Source organism: Labrus bergylta, chromosome 22 (assembly GCF_963930695.1).
Source record: "Labrus bergylta chromosome 22, fLabBer1.1, whole genome shotgun sequence".
NCBI classification, from domain to species: Eukaryota; Metazoa; Chordata; class Actinopteri; order Labriformes; family Labridae; genus Labrus; species Labrus bergylta.
Window position 1 is genome coordinate 2,462,621 of NC_089216.1, and position 12,415 is coordinate 2,475,035.

The following is a 12,415-nucleotide window of genomic DNA, read 5'->3' on the forward strand; positions in this document are numbered from 1 at the left end:
CGGACAGTTCGACGAGTTTGAGCACAAGGTAGCGGACAGATAAGCATAAATAACGACAGGTATGAAACAAATACACCTTAATGGAAACCCGTGTTGTAATAATAAGCCTCTACGGTCGACATAGGTGATGTTTATTGACTCCTAAAGTGTGTGTTTGTACGCGGTTTCTCCTGAAGACGACCCTTAGCAGGAGCGTGGCTAGTTCTCCTGAGCAACCTTTGCTCTGTTTTGTTCACCAACTGGTTTGTGTTCAAAGTCAGAAACTCATCTGCACTTTTATATCTTGTTTTTTTTGCTTGTAAAGCGTTGTTTTTGACAAGTCTTTACGGAAGTTATCTCTGTGCTGTTACACGGCCTGTGACTCTTTAACATAGTAAACACCTCCATTTTGGATCTTCGGGTCTGTCAAACATTAAAGGTGCACTATGTAGACACATTTCAAAGTTGGAGAAGTGTGCAGATTCTGTGGTTTATGTTCATAACTCTATATACAAACTGTCCTCGAGAGGAAAATTTGGTCCCTGGATCACTGAAGATGAAATACTATGAGAGAAGTCGGGTTGAACACCTTCACGATCAATTACCGATTAATAATTTATAATTAATGAGCCTAAAAATGCATTACTTTTTCCTCAGGTTATGTTTTATTGAAACCATCACAGCAGCAAGCTCTATAACACGATAACAACAATTAAAGTTACGTTTAAGACAAGAATTATCATTTGCAATGGATTGTGGGATTGGTAGTTCCTTAACTCCAGATAATTAATATGTTTACAGACTTTTTTTTTTCAATGCCAGAATGTTTTTTTTGCACAGAATCAAATGTTAAATAGTCCAGAGTATTGGGGTGTTGCATGTCTGGACATGTTCAAAGAGGTGAAGCTGTATATTTGCTCTACGTGGAGCCTTTAAGCAAGAGCAAAGAAAGCCTTCTCAGTCTTTTTAAAGCCAAACTTATGTCTCAGTCGGGACCTTGGAGTCGGAAAATGTGAACAATGCAGATTCGCTGAAGCGTCATACACCCACACATCGTCACAAGTTCGTTTGTGGTTTTGCTCAAGATTTGGTGCACTCACAGGTGCAAAGGCGCCTAACGGATGCATCAGTGTTTCCACTACCATTATATTAGGGGCCCCGCCCCCCTTGAAGGTCAAGGTTTTTTTTTAAAGATTAGTTTTTGGGCTTTTTGTGCCTTTATTGTAGAGATAGGATAGTGGATAGAGTCCGTAATCAAGGAAAGAAGTCATTTAAGGATACCTTGCTGATAGAAAAGGACAGCTGTCATTAAAAGTAATGCAGGAACACCAAGATTCCTTCAAGTGTTTGTGTCGGCGTGTCCCCCAACGCTGTAAACCTCGGGGAAACACTGTGCATTCATGATAAAGTGTATGTGGAAAAGCAATGAAAGCTGTTATGATTATATGATATATGGATTAAATGGTGATAAAAGAAACAAACACAGATATAGTAAAAACAAAATTGACAATTGCGTGATTCTTTCTGATCTTTCAACTGTGTAAGCTGGTTGTCATGGTTACAGGCTTTAATCTCTTGTTAAAAAGGATTATATGAAATGTCAGTGGAGGATTTGAATGGGGGAAATTTACTTCCAGGAACAGAGCCGCCGAAAAAGTTGGCTGTCACTGTTGAAATTATAGATATGGGGGATTTTTGGTGCCAAAATCGTTAATGTGGAGTTAAAAAATCTGATGCCGATATCTCTCTTAGATCGACGTTTGATCTGTTGAGATAGATAGATTTAGATGTACACATTTATTGCCTTGATCCCTCAAATGTCAAACACTTGTGGAGAACGTAGACAAGGTGGTCACTCAACTGTAAAATAACTGTGCATACGTGCGTCATTGCTTGACAATGTGGAGGGCAATGATGCTTGTTGTAATCTATATAGCGCCCTCTGCTAATGACAGGACGAAAACTGCTAGTGTAATACAATAATACTCCAATTAAATGCTATTTGACAGGTAATTAAATCTAGTGATATCAGCGATAAAATTAGCCGATACCGATTGTTACTCGATATGTGGCCGATTGTTCAATATCAAGATTAGAGAAAAAAAATGTTATGTCTGTTTTTTCCAGCATCCTGTACAGTTAGTTGGCATTTTTAAAAGCATCTCATTTTGGGTTCCATGAAGAAGGGAAAGCGCCAGACTTTCCTGAAAGACTGTTCCTGTGGGGGAATCTGTTCAGTTACGACGCACCATCACCCAGCTCCGTGTTTTATTGAAGACAAAACAATTGTATCCATCACTGTGTATCATTATCAGGCTACCACATTGTATATCACATATTCCTCAATGTGTGTAATGTTGTTACACTACCAAACCTCAAACCCAATAAATTTTGCTCCAGAGCACATAGTGGAAGTTCAGTCATTTAGTCTTTCCCTTCTAGCATTCGACGCCATGTTTTCAAGATGGTATGATCTAATTTGAGCTTCTGAGAAGGAAACTGCTTCAGGGAAAACTTTCATATCAAAATGTGAATTGTCAGTCTATGGGTGCAAAACCCCACCACTTACACAAAGAAACAAATGTTCTAATTGTTAAGAGCAATTCACCTTTTTTCACTTTGTGCCCTTTGTTGCCTTTGCCCTCTTCTTTTGTCTTAAGGCCCTGACACACCAAGGAGATCGTCGGCCTAGTTTTTGCGGGTTCAGGAAAGCCCCTTGAACCTACCGCTGTAGTATCCATGCTTTCACCTATTAGTGCGGTTTCTCCTTATTTGTCGCCTCTGCCTGCCCCCCCCCCCCCACTAAAAGACCAAGTGCTGACAACACCAGTGCCATTTTGTCAAACACTACTTCTTTGCGGTCTGCTTGGTGTGTCAGGGCCTTTAAAGTAGTTAAATAGATGGAATTAATGTCTCTCCAGCAGGAAGCACCGAAGTGAACAAATCAAGACACAACCTTCCAGATGGTGGATTTTACCAATCTAAAAAGCTGATGTACAGTCTCATTCAATAATCCCTTCCTTTGTTTTTCAGCTTTTCAGCTTTGCATTGCTATCGGAGCAGTGTGTCTTTTCTTCTACTCCTGAGCCCCTTAGAGCCCTCTATTTGGAGGGCTCCCAGGGAGCTTGCTCCTAACTGGCCAGCAGACTGAACCATTGCTGCTGGTTCAAAAGTGAGCTAGCATTGACACAAATTTACAATTCCTCGTTGTTGGCAGCAAAGCTGCAACCTTTAAAAGTCAATGCCCTTTCTCGAACTGAAGCTGAAATCAAGAGCTTGACTTCTGGACTTCACCAACACCATGTCCCATCCTTTTTATAACCCCTATGCCCCCGGGAACCACAATCCCACCCAGGGGCAGTATGGACACTCCAATACACCGCCTGAGAGGGATCCTCGGGGGCCACCTTCTTTTCTTGGACCCGGTTCTAGGTTCAGTTCTTTTGGAGCTTCCCCTGTAATTCCTGAAAACTCTGGACAAACAGTCTCTGCGTCACTGAATTACAGGCCTGAACCTAGTCGGGCCATAAGGGATGAGGATACAAAGAGCTCTATAGACATGCACATTGGGAGAGCCAGAGAGGGGGCATGGCCTCCTGGTACACCCTTGCATCAACCTATGGACCAGGGGACCCGGTTTACCAGCACGCAAAGGGATGACTTTCGCTCTCCTGGCGCCTCCTACGCAATGACTACAGCCTCTGCTTCTCTGGGACACAAACATGAAGTGGACATTGGAAGTGGCAGTAGCAACTTGAACCGTTTAACAAACTATATACGGCCCTCAACAGATGGCTCCATATTAAAGTCATCATCTGCTTTGTCAAACTATGCAAGAATTGCTGACGGTAGGTTAAATAACCCTGATGAAAGAGAACATGGTATGCAGACTATTCCAGGGTTAGGTGATTATGACCGTTCAGCCTCAGACAAACCAGCATCCTCTACAGAACCCTTTCAACCCATGTACACCTATGAATCAGCTGCTAGCATCCTTCTGCAATTCGGACTTGAGAAAGAGGATTTGGAACATCTCATCTCTTATCCTGAAGACCAGATTACCCCTGCTAACCTGCCATTCATCTTGCGCCAAATACGCCTTCAAAAGGACAAGAGTGCAGCAACAGCAGTTCAGTCAAAAGCCTATCTCGAACCCCAGCTCACCAGAACAATGAGTTCTGGTGGGGCAGTGGATAAAACTTCATCAGCTGTACTCCAGCCGAGTAATGTGATTGACTATGGACATACAAGCAAGTATGCAGCAGGCGTTGGGGATGAGATTGGAAGGAAAATTGACAGAGACAACAGTGGTGGGAGTGGAAATTTGTTTGTGATGGACACTGATGAAAGACACTGTAGAGAACCACTGCAGATAAACACACCAGAGTTTAAAAGTAGTGCCTTGGGTTCGTCAAGTGAGCAGGCGCGTTCTTCCACCACTCTAAGCTCTATGTACGGTTCAGTTCTTAGACCTGTTGATTCTCCAAGCAGTGATCAGACAAAACCATGGCAGGTTCAACCGAAACGGACTTTCCAAGATATCCTCAATTCTTTCTCTCAGCTAAAGAAAGACTCAGACATGAGTGCTCTCAAGTCTGAGGCCTCCAAACTTGCTTCTTTGAGTCAACAGGAAGTACATCCCCAGTCAATATTGAAAACCCAACCACCCTCTACTCGAACCCATGGCACACATCCCAGCCGACCTGGCCTTGTGCTAATTGGCAGTAAAACTCCAGGTCAAAGGCCAACAGTTCCCGTGAAGAGTCATCAGGCATCGCAACAGCCAATACAGCAGACGCAGAAGCAGCCGGTTAAGAAGGCCAAGAATCAGTCACTAAAGCAAGTTTCGAAGCAGCCGGTGCAGAAGCAGCCTTTGAAACAGCAGCAGTCAAAGAAACAGATGCAGCAGCATCAAAAGCACCCAGTATCACAGAAAGGGCAAGTTCTTCCTACTGGTGTCCTTGCACGCTTGGTGAAGCTAGCAACTTCTAAAGGACAGCCGAAAAACGAGGCGGTAGTGTCCAAGGATCAGCCAACACCAGAGATGATGTTTGACTATGCTGCGGCCTCACCAAGAATCTTTCCTCATACCTGTGTTCTATGTAACAAAGAATGTACTGACTTGAAGGTGAGTAGAAGACTGCCCCCTGCTGTTCTCTGTCCTTTCTTGGACACTGTGGGTATCTAAATTTCTTCTTTTTCAATTGTATAATTACATTATGTTTGTCAATCAGTTGTAATTCTGTGGATGTTTCCTAAATGGTTTCAATTTCTGTCAAGAATGTGTGAATTCCAAAGCCCTTTGGAAGGCTTTATGTGAACTATTATGATTTAAAGGTTTTGGTATTTTGCTGTCAAAAACACAATTTAAGATGTGCACATTTGTATGGCAATTTTTTTACCGGAGTTTAATTGTCTTACTAGTTTTGATGTTTTCCAACACTAACTGCATGTTGTTATATGTAAGTCAAGATGACTGATGAGAATTTGATTGATTTAAAACTGTTACCAAGATTCTGGTCAAATCTTAAAGGTCACATATTATTCAAAATCCACTTCACCATGTTTTTCTAACACTAACATGTGTCTCTAGTGTGTCTACAAACCCCCCAATTATGGGCAAAGTCCATCCTCGCCATCTTTTCCCTGCTCCACTTTTCAGAAAATGTGTGCCCAAAGGTGTTTGGAGATTTTCCCTTCATGACATCACAAAGGGCAGTAGCCCCCTCTGAGTCTGCCTTCTCACTGTTAACAATAGGACATGGAGCGAGAAAGCACCGAGACACCCAAGCCCTTCCAGAGAGGGGCCGTGGTCAGACACAGCTCATTTACATATTTAAAGGTACAGACACAGAAACAGCCTGTTCTGAGCAGGGCTGAAATAGAGGGGTTTATAGGTATGATCAAATACAGGATCAGAGTGGATTTGTGGGAAGTAACTTGAAAGACATATTTTGGGGACCCTCTGGGACTTATTTAAGGAGGATAATATGTGACCTTTATGATCTTTTGCAGCAGGTTCCTTATTTGGTTCAATATTTATTTAAAAAGTTTTTGTGAACGTCTTTTTCCTACCTCATTTGATGTGTTGCAATACTGATTGTTATAAGAAATCAGTCAAGCTTTTATTTTAGTCATTCTGTGACCTAGGTAGACTTCCACTTGAAGCCAATGGACCAGATGCCACAAAGACTGTAATACTGAATCAACCACACAATCAGCAGAGATTCTTCGACTTCAGTCTGTCTTTGATTGGTTATCCTTTAAATGTACGTTTCTTAATTTGGTTTAATACTTAAAGACACACCAGCCTCCCAGCTTCTACATCTTTCTACTCTAGATGTCTCAGCTTATTTATTCTTTTTCCTGGTCTGTACTTGAGTGAATTCTGCTGAGATGACCTTCACCGAACTTTGGGATACTTTGATACAAGCTCCGACCAAAGGACAAGATTTGACACAATCAAGAACCAAGAAGAAGATTCTTTTTGATGTAATTGTTTTGTACAGGTTGCTCATGGACTCAAGCTGACTAATGTCAGATGTTTAAAGAGTACTCAATGCTCTTCATATTTTTTTTTAAACATAATTCTTATTTTTCCATTTATTTTTTCACCAATCATAAAGTTTTATGTTAAAACTCATCATTTATTTTGAAGTATTTTTGCCAGTGTATTAGCTCCGGCCTTGACTGGGCTCAAGGTCGTGTTTTCATATTTTGGGAGTACTGGCGTTGGCTGAAGATTGTGAAAGACTGCTTTTTTTTAATATCAACACACACCCGGGGACTTTCCTGAGCAGAGAAATGGAATTGGACACTTGGGACTCCTGAGACCCGACACACCACCAATAATAACGGACTTACTTTGAACATCCAAGGGACTTTTTTTGTTTTAAAGGCTTCTGTGTTGTTGAATAAAATATGTGTTGTCAGACAATCCTAAAAAAAATTGGCAGTGAGATTGTGAAGGTGATAACGATCTTGATAATAACGAGCCCCGTCTAATTTGTTGTGTGTCTGTTGTTCTGATGAATAGGATTGGATCGCCCACCAGAACAGCAGCCTTCACCTTGAGAGCTGCACACGCCTCAGAAAACAGTCAGTCTCTTTTTGAGTATCTTTTGTATTTGAGATTGTTGTGATAATCAAAGCTGTTTCTGAGTATGTTTGGGGGGGATGTACTTACATATTGTTGAGTGTAAGCACTGTAAAACAAGGGTTATACTTGTATGACTTGGCTTTATTCACAATATGTACAACATTTCTTTTTAATTGTTGCTGTTTTTGATTTTCTCCCCCCCCCACAGATATCCTAAGTGGGATGGTGGGATTACTCTTGGGCCTAGGTAAATGTCTTTTGCTGTGTAGACACTGTACCACTCCATTGAACTTGCACATTGCATTAATTCACACCCCCACCTTTGCACGGGCTTTGCTACAAGGATCATCCCCAAACCCCCCAAGCTTAATGTCCAGTTCATATTCAACATTTAAAAACAAGATGGCTACCATGTTGTACATAACGTCTAACTTCCAACCTCTCTTCTACTCCTGCTTTTCTTTTGTCACTTTCCTATGCCCTTCTCTTAACTCCTTCCTTTCCTTCTCTGCTCTCAGTCTTCCTTTCCTCTCCTTTGCTCCCTTTCTCTCCTCACTTGCCGAACTCCTCTTGTCCTCCTTATCTTTCTTCCTTCCCCCCTCTCCTCTCTTATTGCTTCCTTTCCGTCCGTCTTATCTTATCTCATCACCTCCCTCTTTTACTTTCCTCCTCTTTGTACTTTCACCTATCTTGTTTATTTTCCCTTTTACTTCTTATCTGTTCTCCCTCCCTTGATTCCTCTCCTGACCTAACTTCCTGTTTTTCCTTTTCTCATGTAATTCTTTTTTCTCCTATCATCTAATTTTCTTTCCTTCTTTCATCCTTTCCCCTCTCCTTTCCTTTGCTTGTGTACATTGTACAATAGACTGAATGCAATTGTACTGCATTGTCTCATACTTTGAAAATGAATCATGTAATTGTACAAGCAGTATAGAGAACAGAAGAATAACATGGAGCCTCAGGTTTTCAAGTCTGGTAGATTCAGTCTTTAACTTCCTGTTTCTTTGGGTTCTTCAGGGCTGCAGGTAAAGATGCCAAGACCCCAAGCTCAACCTCTGCAAAGAAAACCAGGCATGGAAGCCGCTCCCGTTCAAAATCTGTTAGCCCTCATCGCCGCCGTGGCTCAGAGGGTCGACGGGATAAACGCAGAAGCCGATCCCGGTCTCCACAGAGCTCCAAATACAGCGGCAGGTGTGTAGCACAAAACTGATGATTCCAGCTGTGACATTGGTTAAACAATTGTTTTATCCAAACAATCATCGGTTCTCTTCTTGCCCTACAAGATATGATGGCCCCGCCACCTCCAGCTATCGGTCTCGTTCACAGAGCCCTGAGAGACGATCCTCACCACGCAGGAAGGACGACAGACAATCATCTCCAAGAAGAACCCGTGATAGACGATCGCCCCTAAGGAGGAGCAACGAGTCGTGGTCGCCACCGAGAAACAGATGGTCGCCACCAAGGAAGGGCGATGCTATACGGGGCGATGAGAGATGGACGCCGCCAAGGAGGCCTGAAGGAGGATGGTCACCGTTAAGGAGGGCCAGCGAGAGACAGTCACCGTCGAGGAGAAGCAGCGACAGCAGATCGCCAACGAGGAGGGTCGAGAGTAGGTGGTCACCGCCCAAGAGGTTCGACAAGCGAAGGTCGCCACAGAGGAGAGTTGACGACAGGTGGTCGCCGCCAAGGAGAGCTGGCGGGGGGCGGTCGCCCCCAGGGAGGAGTGCTGGAAGCAGATCGCCGCCCGGGAGGAGCCAGGAGAGACGATCGTCCAGAGAGGGGTCGTCCCCTCAACGGAAAGCGTCAAACAGTGCGGAGAGTCTGGCTAAAAAGCTGCTGGAAACATCAGGTTGGGAAACTTCTTTAAGACCTCCACGTTTCTGTTTTTAGACATTCAGCTGCGATTTTGACTTCTTTTTTTTCTCTTCTTCCCTTTAGCCGCCCAGTCGCTGTCCAATAAGTCCGACCTAGAGACCATGGTTAAAACTCTGGCTCCTGCTTTATTGGCCGAGCTAGCCAAAATGACCTCCTCCTCCTCTTCCTCGTCATCTCTCAAAGGAGGAAAACGCTCCTTGCCTGCTTCCTCTTTGAGACGGAAGAAATTGTCGTCTTCTGCCGCTTCCTCGACTTTTTCCTCTTCTGCAGCGAAGAGGAAACGGTCAGCGACAATTCCATCCAAAGCAATGCGGCTGCTCAAGAGTGAGGCAAGTCTGAATTTGAGATTAAGGTCATTGTGTGTTTAACTATGAAGTTTAGCAACAGTCCTTCTACTGTTATAGGATGTATTCAACGAGAGACTCGACACAGATCCTTTTTCATATGTGTTATTCTTATCAATCGCAGGTGAGACTAAAAGGCATCCATGAAGGTATTTCTCAAGACGATGTGGTCACTGCTGTGGAGCACTTTGGAAAAACCAAGTTTGTCAACCTCTATCGGTCCAAATCTGAGGTAAGTGTAGAGAACTTGGAAAAAGTGTTGATGTGATTTGCTACAAGGACTACATTTGCTCATGTTTTGGCATTTAAAGGAGCAATATGTAACTCTGACCCCTAGTGTTTAAAAAGGGTATTGCAGTCCAAATCGCAGTCCTCTCACTCTGACATCTGTCCGTTAGTCCACAGGATCCTATTTGTGCATGTGTGTATATTTATGTGTTTGTAGCAAGTTCAACATCAGAGTGTAAAGTTGAATTTCCCCTCGTCTTCTTCTTAAATGTGTTTAAATATGTTGAATCAATTGACATCCTGATTGTTGACCTAATGCAAAGGTACCTGCTTTTTTTTACGTTTGTGTGTGTAGGCAATCGCGCGTTTCGAGAAAGAAGAAGATGCTAACAGACTGAAGATCTTGAAGTTCCTCGATGTGAAAGGAGGAAAGGTCACTGTTGTCATAGAAAAGGTATTGGACACTTTCTGCGTCAAGTACCCGTTGTCTTTGTCTGCTCGAGTGTGGGAATACTTCCAAAAACTCACTGTGATCTAATCATAATGTGTTTACAGGTGGCTGTGACTAAGAAGCAAATAAAGCCTCCTCTAAAGTAAGATATGTTTTTTAATGGCTTCTTTTGAAGAGCTTGAATGTTGTGTTTAAATGTCTTTCCTTTTGGTAACATAGGCACATTTGGCATGTAGACTCAGACGATAGAAACAACATACACTGTGAACAATATTAAAGGTGACATATCCTCCTCCTATTCTTCAGTGTAAATAAGTCTCAGAGCTCCTCAAAACATGTGTGTGAAGTTTCTTGTTCTAAATCCACTCTGATCCTGTATTTGATCATGCCTATAAACCCCTCTATTTCAGCCCTGCTCAGAACAGACTGTTTCTGTGTCTGTACCTTTAAATATGTAAATGAGCTTTGTCTGACCCCGCCCCCTCTCTGGAAGGGGATGCAGCTAAGACTTTCTCGCTCCATGCCCTATTGTTTACGGTGAGACGGCAGACTCAGAGGGCAGAACAAACACCTAGCTGTGGGAGTGTCACCCACCTGGGGGAAGGGCTACTGCCCTTTGTGATGTCATGAAGGGAAAATTTCCAAACGGCCTGTTTGAGCAGACATTTTCTGAAAAGTGGAGCAGGGAAAAGACGGAGAGGATGGACTTTTCTCATAATTGGGGGGTTTGTAGACAGACTAGGGACACATGTTAGAGTTAGAGGAACATGGTGAAGTGGATTTAGCAGAATTTGTGACCTTTAAATACATAAATACTAGAATTCAGCAGGTAACAACAGTAAACTGAGAATGTATGTCAAAGAAAGTGGAAACAAGCAGTACAGCGTTCAGTTTTAGGGTGACCATTTTCTCCATCTTGACACACATAACACTAATAATTTGTTCACAGAAAACCTACCGCATCCGGTGTCTCCACAAAGACCGCGACCAGTATGAAGGCTCTTCTACCTACACCCAATATTCCTCCACTTATGTCGCTCTTTCACTCTGGAGCCAATCAAGGCGCAGCAAGAAAACTTGTCAACCAGAAACCCGGAGCTAAAAACTCAGCGAAAGCGATAAAAACTGTAAACAAGGCAAAAGTCTTGGTATCCATGGCGAAAAATATCTCAACCAAGATGGTTGCTAAAAATGTCAAAACAGCTAAGCTCCCTGTAAAGGAAGAAGAGAAGACCGACCTGGCCAAGCAAGAAACATCCTCAGGATCCAAGTCCACATCACCAGAAAATCAATCTGACACTGGTGACTCCAAAGAAGAACTGGTGCCTGAAAATGCAGCGACCACTAGCAAAGAAGTCGGGATGAAAGACGCCGTGGAAGTCGACAAGTCTGCAAACAGGACAGTTAGTGAACCAGCAGAAGCCCCACCAATTGGAGAAAGGGTCCCGGTTTCCCAGGCAGAAACTCAAGCTGCGACGGATGTGAGTGTACCCTCAAAATCTGCAGATTCAGAGAATCCGACACATGTAGAGAGTTTGAAGCTCAACCAACCCGAAACCAAGGTTCCAGAATCTTTGGAGGTGCACAAAGAAACAGCCGAGGTAGTTAAAAACGCAAATGTAACAGTTTTCGATCGTAAGGATCAAGGATGCAGAATTTGGTCTCAAGTCTGACCCTTTGCTTTCTTCCTTGTTGCAGTCTGGTAAAGCGTCACCTCCGACCGTGGTGAAACTGCAGGGGATTGGAAGTTCTCTCTCTCACAGTGACGTTCTCTCCGCCGTGAAGCACTTTGGAAAAACTAAGTCGGTGATACTGGTCCGAGCCAGATTGGAGGTATGTATGTATTGTGATAGTAATGGTGGTTTATAGATTTTATTACCATCATGTTTAGACGTCTGTATCCAGGCCCAGTCTACGTTCACAGATATCTTTCTGCGTTGATACTCATACCTGACACTTAAAGGACAAATATGTACAACACCTAGTGGTTAAAATAGGTATTGCAGTCAAATTCAAAACATTGTCGAGAGCTGTGTGAATGGCTGTGTGGGGGTGCTGCCTACTTCTCTGGTCAAAAGATAAACAAACCATTCTTCACTAAAATCTAAACTACTTTTATCATTTAAAGCCACATTATCATCAGTCCACAAGCAGTACCTGTTGATTTGATTTAAATTAACACGTTAAAATTGATAGTGAGTAGATGGTATTGGTGATTGTTTTAACACAAAGTTATGTTTGTTCACACGTAGGCTGTTGTGATTTTCGAAAAAGAGGAAGACGCTAGGAAACTGAAGAGCGTGAGAAGCCTCAATGTGAACGGAACCGAAATCACCGTCATCACTGAAAAGGTTTGACTCTTCCATTTTCATCTCTGGTCCCTGGAAATGTTACCTTTTTGATTTATTTTCACTAGATCTGATCACACTAATCTACTTT

At 42.9% G+C, this 12,415-nt stretch overlaps 2 protein-coding genes across 2 annotated transcripts in view; both read left to right on the forward strand.

The window, feature by feature from the left end:
* On the forward strand, window positions 1-9,425 carry LOC136177500 (serine/arginine repetitive matrix protein 2-like). The gene is made up of 7 exons (XM_065950897.1): window positions 1-5,107; window positions 7,016-7,077; window positions 7,287-7,325; window positions 8,096-8,269; window positions 8,362-8,927; window positions 9,017-9,305; window positions 9,422-9,425. The coding sequence occupies exons 1-7, from the start codon at window positions 3,281-3,283 to the stop codon at window positions 9,423-9,425; spliced, it is 2,961 nt and encodes a 986-aa protein (XP_065806969.1). The 5' UTR covers window positions 1-3,280.
* LOC109998352 (uncharacterized) overlaps window positions 9,426-12,415 on the forward strand; it is a 24,626-nt gene continuing 21,636 nt past the window's right edge. Inside the window, exons 1-6 of the mRNA XM_065950365.1 lie at window positions 9,426-9,529; window positions 9,881-9,979; window positions 10,081-10,118; window positions 10,926-11,577; window positions 11,675-11,809; window positions 12,229-12,327. Of these exons, the coding sequence (XP_065806437.1) occupies window positions 10,969-11,577; window positions 11,675-11,809; window positions 12,229-12,327 (843 nt within the window). The 5' untranslated portion in view covers window positions 9,426-9,529; window positions 9,881-9,979; window positions 10,081-10,118; window positions 10,926-10,968. The remainder of the gene's footprint in view (window positions 9,530-9,880; window positions 9,980-10,080; window positions 10,119-10,925; window positions 11,578-11,674; window positions 11,810-12,228; window positions 12,328-12,415) is intronic.